General features: G+C 36.9%; 1 protein-coding gene across 3 annotated transcripts in view; it reads left to right on the forward strand.

The window, feature by feature from the left end:
• The first annotated feature begins 412 nt into the window (after window positions 1-412).
• Wasl (WASP like actin nucleation promoting factor) overlaps window positions 413-21,624 on the forward strand; it is a 67,822-nt gene continuing 46,610 nt past the window's right edge. Inside the window, exon 1 of one of the 3 annotated variants that reach the window (XM_004856421.4) lies at window positions 413-958. In XM_004856421.4, coding sequence (XP_004856478.1) covers window positions 845-958 — 114 coding nt within the window. In that variant the 5' untranslated portion in view covers window positions 413-844. Of the gene's footprint in view, window positions 959-8,650; window positions 8,820-21,624 lie in introns of those variants that run through there. The other 2 variants (XM_021237542.2, XM_021237543.2) reach the window with 2 other exon arrangements.

Raw genomic sequence — 21,624 nt, forward strand, 5'->3', positions numbered from 1 at the left:
TCTTTCGTAATCCAGGGAGAGGCCTGTTTTATGGGCAAAGTTTGAGAAACCGCGGGCACCTGCGGCTCTGACAGACCGCGAGACGCCGTGGGGAGCGCGCGTAGCGCCGCCGTTTTCTCTCCAGATCGCAGATCTCGATGACCGGCGGCAGGAGGGTCCCACTTCTCCCCTGAGAAATAGTACGCGGAGGGGAACGGGGTCCCCACAGACGCCCCGCGAAGCGTGCACCCGCAGGAGGCGGACGGAGCTGTACGTCCATCCTTTCCTCAGGCAGCAGGCGCCGGGCCCGCGTCTGACCGGGGAGCTGAGAGCCGGAGGACAAAGCCAGCACCTTCCACCGCAACAATACCCGCGCGGCGCCGCAACAACCCGAGCGGCCCGGCCGGCGCCCAGGCCGGAAGGGGCGGGGCCTGGGCCGGCGCGGCGAGGCCTCCGCGAGTGGAGGGGTCCCTCCCGGGCCCCAGCCGCGGTCGCGCGTTTCCGGCGCGCTCCCCCGCGTCCCAGGTCCTGTGGTCTCGTCCGCCCCCGCTGCCATGTTGGATCCTGCGGCCGCCGCCGCCGCCGCCGCCGGAGGATTGGAGGAGGAGTTGGGAGTTTAGCGCAATCGCCAGAGAGAGAGGAAAAGGACCATCCGGTCCTAGCCTCGCCGGGCGGGAGCTGGGAGCTTCCTCGTCGGAGCTCGGTCAGCTCCTTCTCCCCGTGTCCTTCTCCCCGCGTCGGAGGAGCTGCGCGATGCTGCGTGTCTGACTCCCTCCTCCCGGCCCTGTCACCGAGAGGGAACGAGCGCTAGCCCACCCGCCCGAGGAGGAGACGGCCCTGGACTCCTAGCCCCGCCGGCGAAGCCATGAGCTCCGGCCAGCAGCCGCCGCCTCCGCGGAGGGTCACCAATGTGGGGTCCCTGCTTCTCACCCCGCAGGAGAACGAGTCTCTCTTCACCTTCCTGGGCAAGAAATGTGTGGTCAGTGGCCGAGACCCCCATCGCCACCCCGCTGTTTCCTCGCGGGCCTGGGCTTGGGGCCGGGGAGTGGGAGTGAGTAAGCTGGCGGGCGCTGCGAGGCGAGGCGAGGGTCCCGCTCTGGCCAGGCCTCCCGCGAGCCCGGCTCGCCCTGACCTGGCCTGCCCGCCGCGGCGCCCTCGCCTTGCTCCTCGGGTGCGAGCCTGGCCAGCCGGCCGCCGCCTCCCCCAGCTGCTGTAGAACAAGGGAGTGTCACCTCCACAGGCCTGCCCTGGAGCCCAGCCTGGCGGGGCCCTGGTCCGCGCCCTTGCTGCTGCTCAAACTTTACTCTCAGACCACAAGGGGATTCTGTTTGCAAGAACCACCTAATCTCAAACAGGACCCTTGTACCGGCCCTCGCTTCGCCACCTACTGTCGGAGGGCACCTTCCATAACAATGCCAGAGGACTGAGTGGGTAGTTCGGGGAAGGAAGCTGTTCGGGTTTTTAATCTCCCCTTCAGGATTCCAGGAGGGAATGAAGTCCAGCCTAGGTTTGTGGGCACTCTTCCTATCTGAGCGAGTGCCGGGTATGCTAGTGCTCCCCGTTGCAGAGAAACAAGGTTCATTTCTCCAGCAATCACTCCTAGGCCTGGTTTCTGATTTGTTTTGTTTTGTTTCTTTTGGCATTGATGGGAGGAGGTTCCTCTCTCCCCGCAGCCTTGCGCAGGGAAACCGCGATCTCAAGTAGTCCATAGTGTTTAAGACCAAGAATCATTCGTAGCTTGTTTCTGTGCGCCCAGTTCCAACCCAAGTTGGACAGTTGGGAGCGAGCTGTTCTGTGGGAAGGGGAATGTGTCTTGTTGACGGAAGCATTCATTACATTGGTTGCTAGCATTTCTGGGGGTGGGGAGGTTCTGCTCCTTGGTGTAGGCCTGTCGAGCTCTTACTGAGCTGACAGGGTTGAACTGTGGTTTGTTAAAATGCTCACCGGTTCTCTCTCTCCTCACTTTGCTAGCATCTGCAGAGTGTGTGTCACTGGAACCCAGGGAAGTTTCAGCATAGCAGTGCCATTTTTTAACCTACCTTAGTACAGATGTCAAATGTGGCTACACTTGCTTGTTTAAGAAATTGAGATTAGCCAATCTCTGGAAAGTTACCAGATTAATTGTTAACTTTATAGGAGCCTACTCTTTGTATCTTGTGCCATCCATTGTGAGGCTGAATCATTCCATTCGATTTCTTTTTTTTTTTTTTTAATGTAAGAATTTAGACTTTAAGGAACACTGAGTTTACTGATTAAGAATGAAATGAGAATTTTGGGATACAACCTCAAGGTGACCAAGTCCCTCCCTGCTGTATCCCAGTATTTAAAACAAATGAGAAAACAGAACCAGTGAGCTGAAGGCTCGCAGAAATTTAGTAATGTAGCTGAACTAGAAAGCCAGAACTCCTGATGCCTAGTCCATTTGTACTTTCCTCTACATCATATTGTTTCAAAAGGGTTTTTAAAATTTATTTTTAAACGTGGTGGTAAGGGAATAACCACTTTTCTTTTCACTAAAATCTAATATAATTAAAATATAAGATACTTAAAGCGCTAATTGTTTTGCATATTTTCAATTTAATATCTCCATTCTCTTAGACTTATTACCTGAAAATGGGAAAATGTCAGTTTACTACATTTTTTACTACAGTATTTTTTTCTTTACTACATTTTAGGGTTTTTTTTAACTACAGTTTTTACTTTGCTACATTTGCTATGTAATCTGTATCAGAAAGGAAGTAGTTGTACTATATGTTTTACATACTATACACATTAACTTGAGGCAAGATGAACATTACTTTTATACACAAATACACTAATTGCTCTGTGCTTACTAATAGTGTTTCCTGATAGCTTCAAAAAATGACAGATGCTGGAGATTTGTGATAGGGTAATGTTGCTCCATGGTTATCATAAGTGGATTACTGTCAGTATTCAGTGCTCAATTTATGTTATCTACTATTAATCAACTTTACCTTTTGAATTTAAAAAAACCGCTCAGTTACTGTTGCCTGGTCTTGTGGGCTAAAATTGTTGTGAAGTTTAACCGTAAAATTTGAAGTCTCGGGGCTGAGGATTTAGCTCAGTGGTTCCACTGCCTGCCTCACAAGCGCAAGGTCCCGACTTCGATCCCGGTACCAAAAATAAATAAATAAATAAATTTGAAGTCCCCAGTATGACAGTGGGTTAGTATAAGAAGTTTTTTTGAAATAATCTTTTTCTCCCCTTTTTGACTATGCACATTATTTTGGTAGTGTTAAAAACTACCAGTATACACTGACTCATAAATCCAGCAATAAAGTTACAGGTCAGAGAAAATGTGTTAGGCAAGAAGTACAGTCAGAGCTCTCTAAGAATCCAAGAAATGAAACAAGTTACAGTACCAACTCTCAAGGAGCTACCTTCCTCTTCCGTTCAACAAACATATTGAATAACTAAAGTAGAGGTCAAAATCAGGGTTGATACCTGGCCAGGCGAGTATGGTATGTCTAAAAAGGGAAACAAACGTATAAACTGATGAATAAATCAATACTTCAGAGTGATATGTAAGAGGATATATGTCACCATAGAAAACACAATAGCTTTATAGTCAGCAGATGTGGGCTCAAACTCAGGGTCACTTTGGATAAATGTCTTAACCTTCCTGTCAAAGAATTGGTTTTCTGATATGTAAAATAATGATACCGTGTAATGGAGTGGTTTTCTCATCTGCAAAGTAATGGTACTGTGGTTAGAATGATTGTATGTAAATATATGAAAACTTTTTCATGGTTTAGAGGATTGTGAGAGGAGGTGAATAAAAGGCTTTTAGAAGGGGCAGTTTTTCTAAGATTAATGGGTACTCATTAGCTTGATGGGAGGTATGAAACAGCGTAGTAATTGTTATGGAGCAAGGAGTTTCTCGTTGGGTTCTCAGATTTAGGTATGGATTGGAATCACTGTGGAGGTTATTAGAGAATATATATGACTAGTTTCAGTTCTTAGATAATGTTCAGATTCACTGGGTTCAAGAGAGAGTTTGGCATTTCTGTTTTTAGCTAGCTTTACCAAATACTCTTATGTATATCACGGTTTGAGAACTGAAAGTCCACTGTTTTCTTACAGGCTAATCTTAGAAATGACACTTTGGAAGCATTAGATGTTATATTGGAAAACAAACATTGAAAGTAATAGGTTTTCCTTGAATCTTTGGACTGTATTTTGTGAGTTAAGGTTGAATTAAAACAAGTTAACAAGATATCAGTGCATTTTATAGCTGTAAAGGGAATATAAAATTGAGGAAGTGGGGCAGGGATTTAGCTCAGTGGTTCCAGTGCCTGCCTTGCAAGCTCAAGGCCCCGAGTTTGATCCCTGGTACCAAAAATAAATAAATAAATAAATAATAAAATTGAGGAAGTATTACAGTACTAGTGGGGAGCCACAGATCGATTTCACTTTCAGATGTCTGGGGGGAAAGGTAGAGCTAGTACAGACGGTGGATTGAAGTTTGAGAATGGAGATAGAGATGAGATAGCTATTTATAGAAATCCACATGAAATAAGAAGTCCTGAGTTAAAACACTTAATAGTAAAATTCAAGAACAATTAAAAAGATTTCCAGCAGAACTTAATCTCTCCTAGATATAAAAGGTGAGAAAAGGGATTGCAATAGAGCCAGGCATTATAAATACTAGCAGAACAAGTATGGCGAAGCATACATATCTTATTAGCTGTAAATATGCCCAGATGTTAATGATATTGTATTGGTGATTGGATTTATGGAAGAACTCAATCTTCAGTAAGTCTGTTGTTTTGCTACAGCTTTTAAAGCTTTATAGAAATTGAGGTTTCATTTAAAGTTCTGTAATATATAAACATATTATGAACTTTTACATGAATAGTTCCCATGCCATTCATTATCTGATAGTATTTACTTATATTAGGAGGACAATTTTAAAAGGCTTTTAAACAATATTCATAAGTCTTGTTTTGTAGTTAATTTTGTTGAATTTCATTTAGTGTGGTATTTACTTTCTGTAAAGAGTATATGCAGTCTTTCTTGCCAAGTGAAGTTTAACATATACAGTCCCGAATAAGTAAGAAATTAAGGACTAGGGTAAAGAAAACCTTCAGTTAGCCCTCAGCACCCATCACTGGTCTGAATAGATAGGATTTGATAATGGTGATCATTACCTTTCTCTGCCATACTCACCTGATTTGTTTTTTCAAGGTTTAGTACTCAACAAGCCATTTTTATTAATCAGCTTTAACTTTTATTTCCTTTAATTCCTGGGCACTTGTTTTAACTTGCCTATATATATATATATATAATTTTTCCTGTCACTCTGTATACCATTTATGGCAAACACGTTAGACCTTTGAACAGTACAAACAGCCCACTACGGCATGAGTGCTGTAGGTTCGCCACCACTTCAGTATATACAATTCTGGGAGAAGGACTTTATGCCTCTGTAGTTCTCGGTAACTTTTATAACATCAGCCACAGATAGTGAATACTTGTTGATTGAATAATTGTAATTGTTCACATGTTTATTTCTTAGCCTATTTGTTGCTTTTAATAGTCATCATTTTTTTTTTTTTGGTACTGGGCATCAATCTTGGGACCTTGTGCTTGCAAAGCAGGCGCTGGAACCACTGAGTTAAATCCCCAGCCCCCATCATTTTTAATAGCTTCATCAAGCTGTTAAAACCTTCAGTTTCTAATGCTATCTACAATTAGAACTTTGTTTATTAGGAAAAGAATGTGATCTAACTCTGCTCCTTGATGTTAGCAGTAACTGTTATTTTGTTTCTATTCTAAAGTCAGACCTTTTAGGTAGTAATTCTTAAATAGATATAAAGGAAAAGATGAGCCTAAAAGGATCTTTGACTTTATGGCAGCCTGAATTAAGGTACTACTGGTGTGAAGTTAGGGCTGCAAATGTATTTCACTTTGAGTAGTTTGGAAGGAGAAAAAAGATGAAAATTTACTGGATTTGGAATATAAAAAGATGAGATGGTACCCTTTCCAAGTCTTGAGTAAAAAGGTGAGCACAACAGTTGTGTAATACAAGGTGGACTATAAACCAGGGAAGAGATTCAGAAGTGTCGAACAACATCAGATTATAAATCCTGTTTCTGGTCATTCTTAGCTCTATAAAAGGCAGATTTCTTAACTATTGTGAGCCTTAGTGGCTAGACTTGTGAAATGGGCTTAGTCTAGAATTTCAAAGAATAGTGCAATAATTATGTAAAACATTTAAGAGTGCCTAGCAGGTATATAAAGTACTCTGGGAAATTGGAGAAGTGTATGAAAATTCTTATTAATTCTATTTAGTTCTCAGTTTAGAGTTTTGGGTTTTTTTTCCCCCAGGGATATTTTAGAAAAATTTTGAACCCTGAGTCATATTTGCTTCAATTTAGGTAAATTAGTCCCAATAATTTTATTTAAAGTCAGTTAAATGTAGAGTCTATAAATTAAGAGTTAACGAGCAGCTTGAAAAGTCCCTGAGTCTTCCAACTGTGTCTTTCTACCTCCACCGCCTCTGAGTTGTGCCACTCTGGCTGTTTTTCTTCTGTGGAGTATATTGTAAAGGATTTTATTAAAAATACACCTCTTAGAAGTTGTCTTTTAATGTAAAAATGTTATGTATGAATAATGTCTTATTACCAAGTCTAGAAATAAAACAGTCCCTTGTTAGAAATAAGGTTTGACTAGGACATTCAGGATTCCCTGCACTCCTTAAAACCTGAGCCTGCTTAAGTATTAGCTGAAGTATTGAAGATCTGTGTTCTGCTTATAGTTCTTGTTGAGCATCTCCTGCTATGTACATCAGTGTTTAGTGCTCTGATTCATGATTTTTAGAAGTCTGTATAAAAGCTGGTAAGAGTTAAGATTTTCAAATGAAACCTGTGCTTATATAGTCTCATTTGTTTTATTTTTGTCTTTTTTTAAAATAAATGATTTTGCTGGAAGTATGGTGGTAGCTTGTTCTAGTTTTGAATAGAAAATGGAAATTTTGAAAGAGCAAGTAGAATTGAATTTTGTTATAAATTATTTTGCCTAGGAGTAGTTGTAGTTTTGATTTCAGGGTTAGTAATACAGTTCCCTTTTATTGTAAAGATTCTGGAAACAAAATAGGCACATATGTTCTTTTTCATAGTAATAGAATATACATTGTTGAATATAAATAGAAATTTTATTGGTTGATGAACAATTAGAAGTTTGATATATTTAATTATATTTACAAATAAGTTTAACAAAAACATCCTATTTTATTTTTTACATCTCTTGTTAGTATTGTCTGAAGTTGTAGAAGTTACACAGCTGTAATAGCAATATAGTAGTTTAATTAGAAGATAGCAGTTTCACTTTACAGTTAACTGTATTGTGCTAAATTGTGATCTCTTTTAAAATAGAGGAAATAATTTGCTGTGGAGTACTGTTGAAGAGGTAAATCTAGAAAAACACCCTTTAAAAAATAGGATTAAATGAAAGCTATTTTAATTACTATGATTGTTTACTTCAGTATCCTTGATTCCTGTGTTCCTTTGCCTTAGTGTACTGAGTTTTTAAAAATTTATTTTAAAATTAACTTTAGAACAATGAAATGTTTTTCAAGTTTTATTATAATGTTAAACCTTTAAACCACATATTTTGTCTATTCTGTTCCTAATTCGAGAATGCTTTGCCTTGTCCTTTATGAGGCTTGTTTACTTTAATTTCCGTAGAAAGTGGACATAGCTTGCCTTTACCCCAATTGATTGCCAATAAAAGTCAGTACCTGGGACTGGCCAGGGCCTTTGTCAGTTGGTTGCACCATCATTGGTTGTCCTGGCTCTCCACTTTCTCTCTCTTATAAAAAAGATAAAATAAAGTTAAACCTTTAATCTTATATTGAGAAAGCTAAATCCTTTTAGAGATGAAGTTGTTTATCATACCTGTAGTTCCAAAATTTTAAAAAATTACATGTTCCTTTGAGTATGGTGAATTACTATTGTTGCCATAAAAAGTATCAGAGGTTACCTACATTCTTAAGAATTTTCCTTATTACTAAAGGAGCTAGTTAATTTGTATGTAATCTATAAAGCTAGTCAGAAATCCAAATAATTTCCTTTATCAATGAAATGCCAGGTATTGAGTATTTGCTGAGAACATAGCACCCTCCCAGTGTCATGGAGTATAAGGAATTGGTAAGGAAGATCCAGGCTTTACTCCTCAGTTGTGTACTGTACAGTTAGGAAAGGCTGTTATCACAAAAAAAATACATACTATATGCCAATGTATATTTCAGGTTCGAATAATAGAGATAGTATATCATGAGATTTGCTACATCATTGTGAGGATTAAATATGAGGTCTTTAAATTATGTCAGGAACAAGGAAGCAACTTGGTTCAGAGATAAATGAGCCAACAAAAGTTTGAAGTAGCTGATGTGCATGGAGTTTTTGGAGATGTTAAATAGACTGACGACTAGAATTGAGAATGATATTTGCATGGGGAAATAGTGGACCATAAATTTGCAAGGTTAATTGAGGCCAAGTTTTAGAAGACTCTGAACTTCAGTCTTAAGAGGTGAGCTTTATTCCATAGGTAGTAGGCAGCACTAAGATTTTTGATTCAAGAAATGGCAACATTGGTAGGGTCTATAGATTGGGGAAATTGAAAATTACTATTTATGATAGAAAAAATTGAACAATGCCTTAAAGCTTACTAAACACTTCTTTATCCATTCTCTTAGCATACCTGGTCTGGCTGACAAGCCTGAGTTGTAGCAGCATCTGGAACAAAATAATGAGCAGAAGTCCCTGGACTATGTGTTGATGGCAGATACTACTAATCACTTAGAGCAGTTCTTCCTAGTGAGTCCAGATATGTTGCCTAACTACATTGTATATACCTAAAGGTAGCCACTACCTGTTGTCCAAGTTTATAAAAAGTGAAATCTACTTGCTAGATGTCTAGTTGCTAGATCAAGGCTAGATGTTAGAAACATTGTGGAGAAAAAAATGACAACATTAAGTTAGCTTTGTATATTCTACCAGACAACAGAACCTCCTAGTAGAAATGGCCAGATACTAAGAATTATAGGAACACTTTACACAGTACTGATTATTGAGGCTTTGGAAGTCGAATGAGATCTGTGAATGTGTTGTGGTCAAGACTACAGAGTATCTAACCCAGTGGTGGCGCACTTATGGCACATGAGCTGCTGCAGCAGGCTGTTAGTATCATTGAAAGCTCTAAAAGGTTCACCATCACTGGTCCAGCCCTTTGATTTGGCCAGCATCAGAGAAGGGTGGATTTCAGTAGGGAGGTGAAAGAGTAGAGAAATGTTCCCCTTTTTTTGGTTTTTTTTGAGACGAGGTCTCACTGTGTAGTTCAGGCTGGCTTTGAACTCACTCTGTAGGCTGGCCTCGAATTTACGGTGATCCTCCTACCTCAGCCTCTCAAGTGCCAGAATTACAGGCATACAACACTGCGCCTGGTTTGTATGTATATATTTATTTATTTTTGGTTGAGAGATGTTCTTTTTTTGTTTACCAGAAAGATGATTTTATACATACTATTCTACAACCTTCTTCATTTTTATTACATATCTTCAGTAAATTTCTATTAATGTCTCTTGCATCCTTCTTACTATTACATTGCATTTTATGTTACTATAATACATGGTTTTTGTTTTGTTTTGTTTTGTTTGTTTTTGCTACCGGGAATCGAACTTGGAACCTTATGCTTGCGAGACAGGTGGTGGAACCAGTGAGCTAAATCCCTGGCCCAATATGTGAAGTTTTAATAGTGGGTGTTATAGTTTCCTAGGGCTTCTGTAACAAGCTAGTAATTTAAGACAAATTCATTCTCTGATGGTTTTGGAGGCCATACTCCTAAAACTCAAGGCTTTGGGAGGTTTGATTCCATTTGGAGGAATCGGAAGAGAATCTGTCTCATACCTGCCTCCTAATTTTCTGCGGTTGGTAATTAAGTTTCCTTGGCATGTAGATTCTTCCAGCACTGTAGTCTTTGTGTATGTTATCACATGGTGTTCTCTCTTGCTCTGTGTTCTCACTTAAAATGACACCAGTCATTGTGGATTAGGGTCAGCCTTAATGACCTCATTTAGACCTTGGCTACATCCATACAGACCCTTAGTTACATCTGCAAGTGAGGTCACATTCACAAACATAAATACAGGGTTATTACTTTAACAGATCTTTTTGGAGGACACAATTCAACTTATACTAGTGAATATTTTGACTTTCCGGGTTTACACTTTTACAGGCAGTATGATATATATTTCCTTTCCAAGTATTTTTATAGAATAAGTTCTAAGAAATAAAATCAGAGGCTACAAGCTTTAAAACTACATAATAATATATTCTCATTGACAGGATTAAAAATCTTGTTTTTGACAGCCAAAAACTATTGGTGGAATAAAACTGAACATCTTTCATGTCTGTTACCCATTTGTATTTCTTTCATAAATTGCCAATTCTTGTCCACTTTTCTCTTGGTTGTTTTTTCTTGGCAATTTGAAGGAATTCCATTGTTAAGGGATAATAATTTATATTGTTTTTTGAGGAGTTTGTCACTTATCTTTTGACAAATGTATTTTGATGTTTTGAGAGATTATACAGGTTTTAAATTTTGTATGGTTAGTAAATGTAATAATCTTTCAGTTATATCAAAGTTTTAATACTTTTCCAGTTCAGAATTGTAAAAATATTTGCCCACATTTTTCTAGCAGTTTATAGTATTATTTTGAACATGTAATTTTTACTCTTTCTAGATTGACACTGGAAAACAAGTGGAGTAGAAATTCAGCTTCATGTTTTTATAAATGGCTGTTTAGTTGTCCTGACACCATTTATTGAGCAATTTATTTTCTCCCACCTGTTTGAAATATTACTTTTAAGATAGAATAAATTACTAGATGTACTTAGATCTGTTTTTGTATCCTCTTCTGTTCTTTCATTCGTCTATTTCTTGGCCAGTACACAGAATTTTAATGCAGCATTTATAATGGTCATACAGTTTGATCATTATCCTTCAGTATTTTCTTGTTATTTTAATATGCTTATACTTAGCATTTTTAAGGCTATACCCTCCAGCCTTACCCTTAAACAGAAAAAATTCGATTTGATTTGTAGTATCATTAGTTTTATAGACTAATTTAGTAAGAATTGATATATTGAGGCTTTCTCTTGCTAAGTATTTTTTTAATTATTAAGTCTTATTTTATCATTTTCATAATTTTCTTATACATACTAATCATTAACATTTTTTAAAGTTCAAAAGTAATATCTATTTATATTCATTATTTACTGTATATACACACAATGTGCTGTACAGAGTTAAAGTAATTCATTACCCTCTTCATCCTCTAGTCTATAATTAGATTCTGTAGAGAACTCTTCTTCATGGTTTCTTTCTCATCCTTATATACATTTATCTGAAAGGAACAATACTGTAGGTAGTTTATACGAAGAACAGATCATACATCATACTTTAAAAAAAACCTTTTGTTATAGAATCTTATAAACACATACAAAGTAGAGTAACATGACAAATCGGTATACACCTGTCAACCTGTGTGCTCTGTATCTACCCACTTAACTCCTTTCCTGTGTTTTAAAAAAAAATTTAACAACATTTTAATAAATGTATACATCAGTTACTTTTTATATGTAAAGATATCACTAAGAAAAATTCTAATATTAAAACATTAAAATTTTAACATTAAAATTAAGAATTCTAACAAATTATTATGAATAATGAATGCTTTAGGTTTTAAATCACAATAAAAAAGAGAACAAAATTATTCAATAAGAAGAAAAATTCGAAAATATTCTTAAACAGAAGTGTTAGCAACAGTCAAAATATCATTTTTCATTACCAAACATTTTTGAGGTTTTAAAATGTTAATGTCCACAATGCAAAGAAATAATGAGATAGCTATTATGTATTTTTTGTAGTGTTATAAATTGTAGCAGCCTATCTTGGAAGCAGTTTCACATAGTCAAAGCTTAAAATGAGATTAATATCCTATAAATCAGTAATTCTATTTTTTTTTTTTTTTGCTTAAATTCTTTCATTGGTACATTTTAGGTATGCAATACGTTTAGATTTATCATTGGATATTTGTACCTGTACATGATGACAAGGATGAGTCAATATCTATCAATTATAACCATCAATATTAATGGCCTCAATTCACCAATCAAAAGAAATAGACTGACAGAATGGATTAAGAAGGAAAATCCAACAATATGCTGTATACAAGAAACACACACCTAACTCCAAAAGAAATTCTTAGAGTGAAAATAAAAGGATGGAAAACAGTTCTCCATGTGACAGGAACCCGGAAAAAAGCAAGGGTAGCAATCTTATTTGCAGACAAAGTAGATTTCAAATCAAAACTAATTAAGAGAGACAAAGATGGTCACTACATCCTTGTGAAGGGAACAATCCAAGAGGGAGAGATGACAGTCCTAAATATATATGCACCAAATACAAATGCCCCCAACCATACAAAACAATATTAATGGACATGAAAAACCAAATAAGCACTAATACAATTGTAGTGGGGGACCTCAGTACCCTTTCTTGTATTTTAAAGTAAATCTTTGTCATCATATGTCTCTTTTCCAAACAGTCTGTCTAAAGATTTATCAATTTTATTGGGCTTCTAAAAGAACCAGCTTTAGTTTCATTTATATTATTTTTGTTTTCTGTTTTATTGATTTCTGCTCTGCTCTTTATTTCTTCCTTTTGTTTACTATGATTTTAATTTGTTTTTCATTTCCTAGTTTTTCTTAAGGTGGTAACTTTTTTTGTTTTTTTTTGATACCGGGGATCGAACTCAAGACCTTGTTATAGCGAGGCAGGAGGCGTAACCACTGAGCTAAATCCCTGGCAAAAGTTGGTAACTCTTAAGATAATTGATTAAAAACCTTTATTCTTTCTCTAATAGGAAGTATTTAGTACTGTATATTTCCTCCTAATTTCTGCATTAGTGGCATCTCACTCATTGCATCTGTTCTTTTATGTGAAGTTGGTGAGTAGTGTTCAGTACTTTAACCTTATGGATTTTCTCTGTACATGCTCTATCAATCATTGAGAGAGGGATACTGAATTCTTTCTAATTTCAATGAGTTTCTCCTTGCAGTTCTGTCAGTTGTTTCAAATATTTTGAACTTCTTTGTAAGTTGTATAAATGTTTACAGTTCTTATGTCCTATTGATGAATTGGCCCCTTTGTCATTATTGTTATGGTTTAAATCTAAAATGCCCCACAAAATTCTCATATGTTCTGAGGTGGGGCTTTTGGAGGGTGACTAGATGTAGGGGTGCTATACTCACTAGTGAATTAATCCATTGATGAGTTATTAACTATATATTCACTTAGGAGGTGGGGCTTTGTCAGAAGAGGTGGATCACTAGAATATATTCTTGTCCCTGGCTCTGTCTTTCCCTCTGCCTCCTGGCTGTCATGAGTTAAGCAGCTTTCCTCTGCTCTGCCTTCCACCTTGGAGGCAGCTGATTATAACTGTGAGTCAAAATAAACCTTTTCTTTAATTTGCAGGTGTGGTCATTTTTTTCCCCATGAATAGGAAAATGACTAATACAGAAAATTAGTGCTAGGAGTGGGGCCACTGTTGTGACTGTACCTAACCATGGGGTTCAAGAGACTTTGTAACTTGTTAGTGGGAGGAGTTTGGAAAAGGTTTTGGGCTGTGAGCTAGAGAAGCCCTGGATTGCTGTAAGCTAGCTTGGTGGCTGATTTTGGTGGGAGCTCCGAAGACCAGAATGCTCTTAGGAATGTGAATGGGAAAGGCCAGGTTCATAAAGTTTCAGATGGGAATGTGGAGTCTCTTGGAAACTAGACTAGAGGTGATACATATTACATTCTAGCAAAGAACTTGGCTACATTTTGCTCATGCCCTAAGACTTTGTGAGAGGCTGAATTTAAAGGTGGCAGGCTAATTGAGCTGGTGGAGATTTCAAGGCATCCCATTGTTTAGGCTGTGGCATGGGTACTGCTGGCTGTTTTAGCCAGATCTACAGTGAGAATCAGGAGTTGAATGATTTAAAATATTTGTAGATCTGCCAGGAAGGAAGAGCCTGTAAAGTTGGGGCTTAGGACAAGAGTTGCTAAAAAGATAAGCATTAAAAAGCCAGCTGCTTTCCATCAAGACAATAGAAATGATGGCTTGAAGACATCTCAGGAATTGGCCAGTCCCCACCGCACATTCAAGAGTTTAAAAAGTTTTTGAAAGATTCTGCTTTGATAAGAAAGCCTGAGAGCGCTTTGTTCTTTTAGGGTCTTCTAGGAAATGTTTCCTGAGTTCAGCCCTCAGAGGCTGCTGCAGCCATAGTCCAAGAGGGCCAGGCTAGTGCTCTAGCATGTAGCAAACCTTGGCATCATCCAAGTGGTGCTAGTTGTACAGGCATGCAGAATGTAAGAGGTGTGAGTTCCTGGAGACTTCCGTTCAGATGTCAAAGGAAGATGTCTTAGTTACTTTTCTCATTCTTGAGACAAAATACCCAGCACCGAAAGTTAAAGGAGGAAAGGTTTATTTAGCTTACAGTTCATAGATGTTTTAGTTCATAGTTGGCTGGCTCCAAGGCAGGTTGGCATGGCATAAGGGCATCTCAGAGCATCAGGCAGAAGGCAGCAAATGACAGACAAGCAACCAGCAACAACCCTCTTTCTGTCCCTTATGTCTTATCTAGCATACCCACCCTTATGGGGGGTGGCACTGACACTCAGAGTGGGCATCCTTAATCTTACCCAGAACTATGCCAAACAAATCAGTGGACTGATTTAGTAATCACACACCCTTGATCCGAGCATTACACACTGCGGATCCAGCCACCTTGGAAAAGACCCACCTATGACACATGAAGCTTTGGGGAGACACTTAAGACACAAGCCTTAACAGAAAGCAAGAAGCAGAGAGGGATCAAGGAAGGAGGAAGGATATATATCTTTCCAGGCAACACCCATAGTGACCCACCTCTTCCCACTAGGCTTCACCTCCCAACATCACACCCAGCCTTAAACCTATCAGTAAACTAACCCAGTATCACACATCCATGGTCTAGCCACACCCCAAAAGCCTCACCTATGAGCACATGAGGCTTTGGGGAGACGTCTAGATATAAGTTAGAACAGTTCTCTTTTTCTTTTTTTCAGTTTTTCTTTGTTCCTTTTTCTTTCCTTGGATTATCATATTTTGCTGTAATGTTCTTTTTTATTAGTTGTAACTGTTAATTTTGTTGTTTTTTACTTGTTTTAGAGTTTATAATACATACCTGTAACTTAAAACAGGCTACTACTTTCAAGAGATGTTTTATCACTTCACATTAAGTATAAGAATTTTAACATTAGCTAGAATTTTCCCAGGCTATTGTGTTATATTTTTGCTGTACAACTTACTTCTACATATGTTATAAACTCTACAGTATGTTTTTACTGTTTTTGCTCTAAAGATGGAGTTATCTTTTAAAGAGATTTAAATACAGGGCTGGGGATATTTAGCTCAGTGGTGCCACGCCTGCCCATCAAGCACAAGGTCCTGGGTTCCATTCCTAATACCAAAATAAATAAATAAATAGTAAGAAAAAATAGCTTTATCTAATCATTTCTGGTGCCTTTAATCCCTTTGTTTATGTCAATTCAGATTTCTCTCTGGTATTGTCTCCCTTTTGGCTCCAAGTATAATTGCTTCTTCCCTTCTTTTTCTCTCCCTTCCTGTCTCCCTGCCTCTTTCTCTGCCACCCACGTAGTGCAGGTATCAAGCTGATAAATTCTTTCAGCTTTATCTGAAAAAAAAAAAATCTATATTTTGCCCTGAATCTTGAAAAATATTTTTCCTGGTATAGAAGCCTAGGTTGAGAGTATTTTCTTTTTATATTTTAAAAATGTTGCTCTGGTAGCTTCTGAGTTACATTATTTCTTAAAGGAAATCTGTTGTCTTTTTTAGTAATCTTTCCTACATAATGTGTCTTTTTTTCTAGGCTTTTCAGATTTTTCTCTTTATTACAGATTTTAGGGACCTGATCATGATATGGCTTTGTATAGTTTTTTTATTATCTCTTGTGCTAGAGGGTTTTTTTTAGTTTAGTTTTTTTAGTTTTTAGTTTAGTTAAGTCAAGTTTGGAAAATTTTTAGATTTTACTTTCTTTCAAATATCCAGCTCCTGTTCCACCCTTTTGCACTTCAGTTACGCATGAATTTGACTGCTGAAAGTTGTCCCATGCATTGTTACATCTGATTTTTGTTTTTGTTTTTGTGAGAAGGTCTTGCTATGTTGCCCAGGCTGGCCTCAAACTCATGGTCCTTCTGCCTTAGCCTCCCTAGTAAATTCTGAGGATTACTGTGCCGCCATGCCCCCACCTTACTTTGTCTTTAAATTCACAAGTATTTTGTCTACGGTGTCTGATAGGCACTGTGTTTTTCATTTTGGACATTATTTTTTTTGTCTCTAGAAGTTTAATTTGGTTGTTACATACTCTGCTACTACAATATATTCAGCCTTCCCCTTTGCCCCTTTTTCTAGGGGAAGGGATAGAAGGGAATGGGATTAATATGAGAAAATGGAAAAATAGGAACAAAATCTTTGTAAATAGGAATGGAGGGATTGAAGGGAGGGCTGGGCAAGGGTGAAAAATAAGAACCAAGAGAGATCATGTAAAGCTGAAAATTTCCAATGATGAATGTCATTATATTGTATACCTAAAATGTACCAATGATTAGAATGAATAATCGATAATGCAAAATAGGAAGAAAAGGTCCAAAGGGTTAGGGGTAGTGGGAGGGGTATTTGTAAATAGGGAAGGGTGGAGGGGGTGAAGGGAGGGCTAGGAAAGGGGAAAAAATAAGAACCAAGATGCATTATGTAAAGGTACAATTCCCAATGAGAAATGTAATTGTGTTGTACACCTAAAATGTACCAATAAAAGAATTTAACAAAAAAAAATAGAACACTTATAATAATATCCTATAATAAATTATTTTAAACTTGAAAAAAATATATTTATATTCAGTCTTTGCTGTAGCTTCTTTAACATATGGAATACAGGTATAGTTGGCTTAATGTCCTTGTCTGCTAATTTTATTGCATGCAAGTTTTTCTTGTTTTATTTTTCCCTGTGGATTCTGTTTTCCTGTTCCTTAATCTTTTATTGAATGGCACGTACTGTAAAATTTATCTTGTCTCTTAACCCATCTTGAATTTTTGGTAGTAAGGGATTTTTATGTCCTATGAAGTCCTTACTGTGATTACTATGACTGTATTTTAATAGAAGCCTGCAGCCTCCTCTCCCTCTCTCTCTCTCTCTCTCTCTCTCTCTAATAGTAATAACCGATTAACCTGAAGACACTGATTTTTTTTTAAAATCCTCACTGAAGACCTTTATACCACCCTGGAAGAATACTTGCACTTTGTCTTTATGTAGTTCCTTTGCTCTTTGCTGCTGGTGTTCCTCAGTTGTCTTAGTACACTTAGTTATTAGTTGATATTTAAGCTTAAAAGACTGCTTAGTTCATAGAGATAGCTGGCTTGGATTTTTTTTTTTTAATTAAAAGACCAAAAGAGCAGCTTTAGGCTAATAGAAAAATTATGAGAAAGTAGAGTTCCCATATATTTCCTCTCTTTGTCCTCCTCTAGTTTACCCTGTTACTAACATTTTGCATTAGTACGGTAAATTTGTTACAGTTGGTAAATTAATAAGATACATTGTTAACTAAATTGATAGTTTACATTAAATTTAAGTCTTTGTATTGTATAGATTTATGGATTTTGGTTTTTCCCATATACATAATGTCGTTTATCCACCATTATAGTGTCATGCAGAATAATTTAACTGCCTGAAAATACCCTGCACTTCATTTACTCATCTCTTCCCACTCCTACCAAACCTTCCTCTCCACTGGTTTTCTAACATTCTCTTTAGTTTTGCCTTATCTAGAATGTCATATGATTGGAATAATATAGTATGTAGCCTTCAGAGGTTATCTCCCTATTCCTGTTCTCATTCTCACCAGCTTTTGGTGTTACCAGTGTTTGGATTTTAGCCTATAAGGTTGTGTTATATCTTGAATTCACTGCAGATCTCTAATGTCATTATGTTGTTAAAATCTTTTCATATGACTATTGTTCATCTGCTTATTTTCTTCAGTGAAATATTCATATCTCTTGCCCATTTTTAAATTGTGTCATTTCTTGTTGAGCTTTAAGAGTTCTTTTTCTATTTTAGAAGTAAATACATTTTGCATAAATTTTCTCTGTAACTTGTCTTTTCATTCTTTTTATCAGTGTCTTTCACAGGTTTGTTTTTTTTTTTACACATGGTTCATGTTTTTGGTGTTGGAAGTGAGTCATCATCAACCCAAAGTAATCAAGATTTTCTTTTATAAAGTTTTATAGCTTTGTGTTTCGCATTTAGATCTTTAATCTGTTTTGAGTTAATTTCTCTGTAAGGTAATTTATTGTTTTTAGATTTTTTTGCATGAGGATATACAATTTTTCACCATTTATTAAGAAGATTATCTTTTTTCCATTATGTAATTTTTTAAAATTTACTATATTTGTATCGGACTACTTCTGGGCTTTCTGCTCTGTTCCACTGATCTTTTTGTCTATTCTCTCAACAGTACCACACTCTGTTGATAACTTGCTTTATAGTAAATCTTGCAATCAAGTAATGTCAGTCCTTTGACATTGTTCTTATTTTTAGCATTGTGTTGACAGTTCTGGGTCATTTTTCTTTCTGTGTAAACTTTAGAATCAGTTTCTTGTTATTCATAAAATAACAGGATTTTGATTGGAGTACCACTGAATCTGTAGATTCTTTTGGGAAAGACTGACACCTGAATAGTGGTGATTTTTCCCATTCATGAACATGAAGTATCCTTGTATTATTTATTTATATCTTTGATTTCTTGTATTGGAATTTTGTAGCTATATAGATCTTGTATATATTTGTTAGATTTATACCTTGATCCTCCCTTCCTCCAGTCCGTCTGTCTGTCCATCAGTTCTTCCTTCCTTCCATATATAAACGGTATGCTTTAATTTCAAGTTTCAGTTGCTCATTGCCGTTACATAGGAAAGCAGCTGACTTTGTATATTAGCTGTGTATTTTACAGCATAGCTATAATTTTACTAGTTCCTGAATATTGTTTTTTCCTTGTTTGGAATTTTCTGCATATACAGTTATGTCTTAAAAAACAAAGTTTTATTTTTTTCCCAATCTGTATACAAAAGTGTGTCTTACAGCTCAGAATGTGATCCGCCTTGCTAGTCATTGTGTGGGAGCTTGAGAAGAATGTGCCTTACACTCTTGTTAGGTGAAGTACTCTAGAGGTAGCAAGTAAATCTGGTTGATGGTGCTGGTCAGTTCAGCTGTATCCTTACTGATTTTCTGCCTGCCCAATCAATCAGATATTGACAGAGAGGTATTGAAACCTCTAACTACAATAGTAGATTTGTTTATATTTGTCCTTGAAATTTTGTGGGCCTTTGTAGGAACCAACCTATGAGCTCGGACCTGACCAAGGGGTGATGAGAATGAAAAGTAGAGACACAGATCAGGTTAAAATGTGAGGGGGCCAGGGGCCTCTCATCTCCCTTGGACAGAGAGTCCCAAGAGACTGGCGTACCTAGGCTTTGTTCACTCAGACACAGGTACAAGTAATTAGAGTTACTCAGGATTCATCTGTCTCCCACCCTCTGTGGTACATGTACAGGTAAACAACAAAATCTCAGATGTTTTTACTGTTCCCTGCAGGCATGTCAACAGGCTTGCGTGCCACCTTTCTTCTTGCTCACCAAGGGAGCCATTTAGCCCTCAGTCTTCCTGTCTGGTCTCCCAGAAGCCTTTGCCTTATGTGACTCTTGTTAGCCACACACCCATTAATGATTGTTATATCTTTTTGGAAAATTAACTGTTTTATCATCCTTTTGCTTTTAGTTTATCATTGGAGGTCTTTATACTTGTTTCTTGTAGACAACTTGTATTTGTGTCTTAAAAAAATCCATTCTAACAACCTCTTTAATTAGCAATTTAGACCGTTCACATATGAAGTGATTATTAATATAAGCTATATTTATAACCTTTGGGTGTTGTCCCTGGTCTGTTTTTTCTTTGCTTCTGTTTCTGCTTTCTGTGGTTTTAATTGAGCATTTCATGTGATTGCATTGTCTTTCTTCTCTTAGCATATCAGTTATACTTCTGTTTAAATTTTGTTTGTATTTGTCGTACATTTTGCATGCATTCGTCATACATTCAAAACAAATATTAGTTCAGTTCAGATACGACTGTATTGCTTCATTGTTAGTTAGGAGTATCTTAGAGTATTAGTTTTTCCCTCCTATCCCGTGTAACATTACTGTCATTAATTTTACTTATCCAAAAGCTGTAGTTACTGACTACATTGCTCCTGTTATTAATGAGAATGTTAACTGTTAGATCAATTAAAAGTAAGAAAACAACCATCATCCATTCTAAATAAGAGTATACTTTCTTTTCGCATTGTTTGAACTTCTAATCTACTGTATATCATTTTTCTACTCTAAAGAATTATTAACATTTCTGGAAAGGTAGATTTACAGGTACCAAACTCTTGGTTTGTCTTTGAAAAACTACTCCTTTACTTTTGAAGAATAGTTTTACTGGATATAGAATTCTAGGTTGGTGGATTTTTTTTTTAAACACTAAATATTTTACTCTACTTTGTTAATGTTTGCATGGTTCCTAATGCGAAAGTATATGCAATTTTTGCCATTTTCTCCATGAGAGAAGAATTCTAAGGTTTATTTGAGGCACACTGAATAAATTGTTAAAATTTTGAACCTGTTTGATGTTCCTAATAATTACATTTTTCCTGTTTCTGAGAAAGACTCAAGAAAGTTTGAGAAGCTTTTTAAACTATTTGATTAAAATATACACTGATTATGATCTCATATTAAAAAGACCCAAAATAGTTCTCGTAGTATGTATCTAATTAGTAACTATTGGATTCAACTGTCAGAAATTTGCTATTAAAATACATAATAATGAGGGAATTTTGGTTTTATACTCACATACATACAAGAAAACTCATTTTAGTTCTACATTTTAAATTGATTTTTGTATTGTTATATCTCTATTTCATAAGCAAGACCAACCTGTTCATTTCTAAAAACAAGAATTTTCCAAAGAATACTCAGAATACTAGGAAACAGTTTGAAGTAATCCAAAAACTTATGTAATAAGCAGCTGCGAGACTTTGGAAAGTGCCTGATAGCAGTCAAGTGACGTATTTTAAAAATAACTTTTCATTCTCATTAAAAACAAAATCCTCAGTATTAAAGATTTAGTCTTGTGCTATCCAGTACAGTACTTGATAGCCAGTAGTGACATGCAGTTATTGAATGGTTGAGATGTGATTAATTCAAATTGAGATGTTTAGTAAATGTGCAGTGCACACTGGCTTTCCAAGACTTAGTACAGAAAAGTGCATAATGGTTTGGTTTTGAGTATTTTTTTTTTTTTTGATACCAGGGATTGAACTCAGGACCTTGTGGTTGTGAGGCTGGTGCAGCACCACTGAATTAAATCCCCGGCCCTTGAGTACATATTATAAAATGGTAGTATTTTTATTCAGTTACATAAAATTTAT

This window comes from Heterocephalus glaber, unplaced genomic scaffold (assembly GCF_053883595.1).
Source record: "Heterocephalus glaber isolate CG9 unplaced genomic scaffold, H.glaber_assembly_v1.0 deba00000546, whole genome shotgun sequence".
NCBI classification, from domain to species: domain Eukaryota; kingdom Metazoa; phylum Chordata; class Mammalia; order Rodentia; family Bathyergidae; genus Heterocephalus; species Heterocephalus glaber.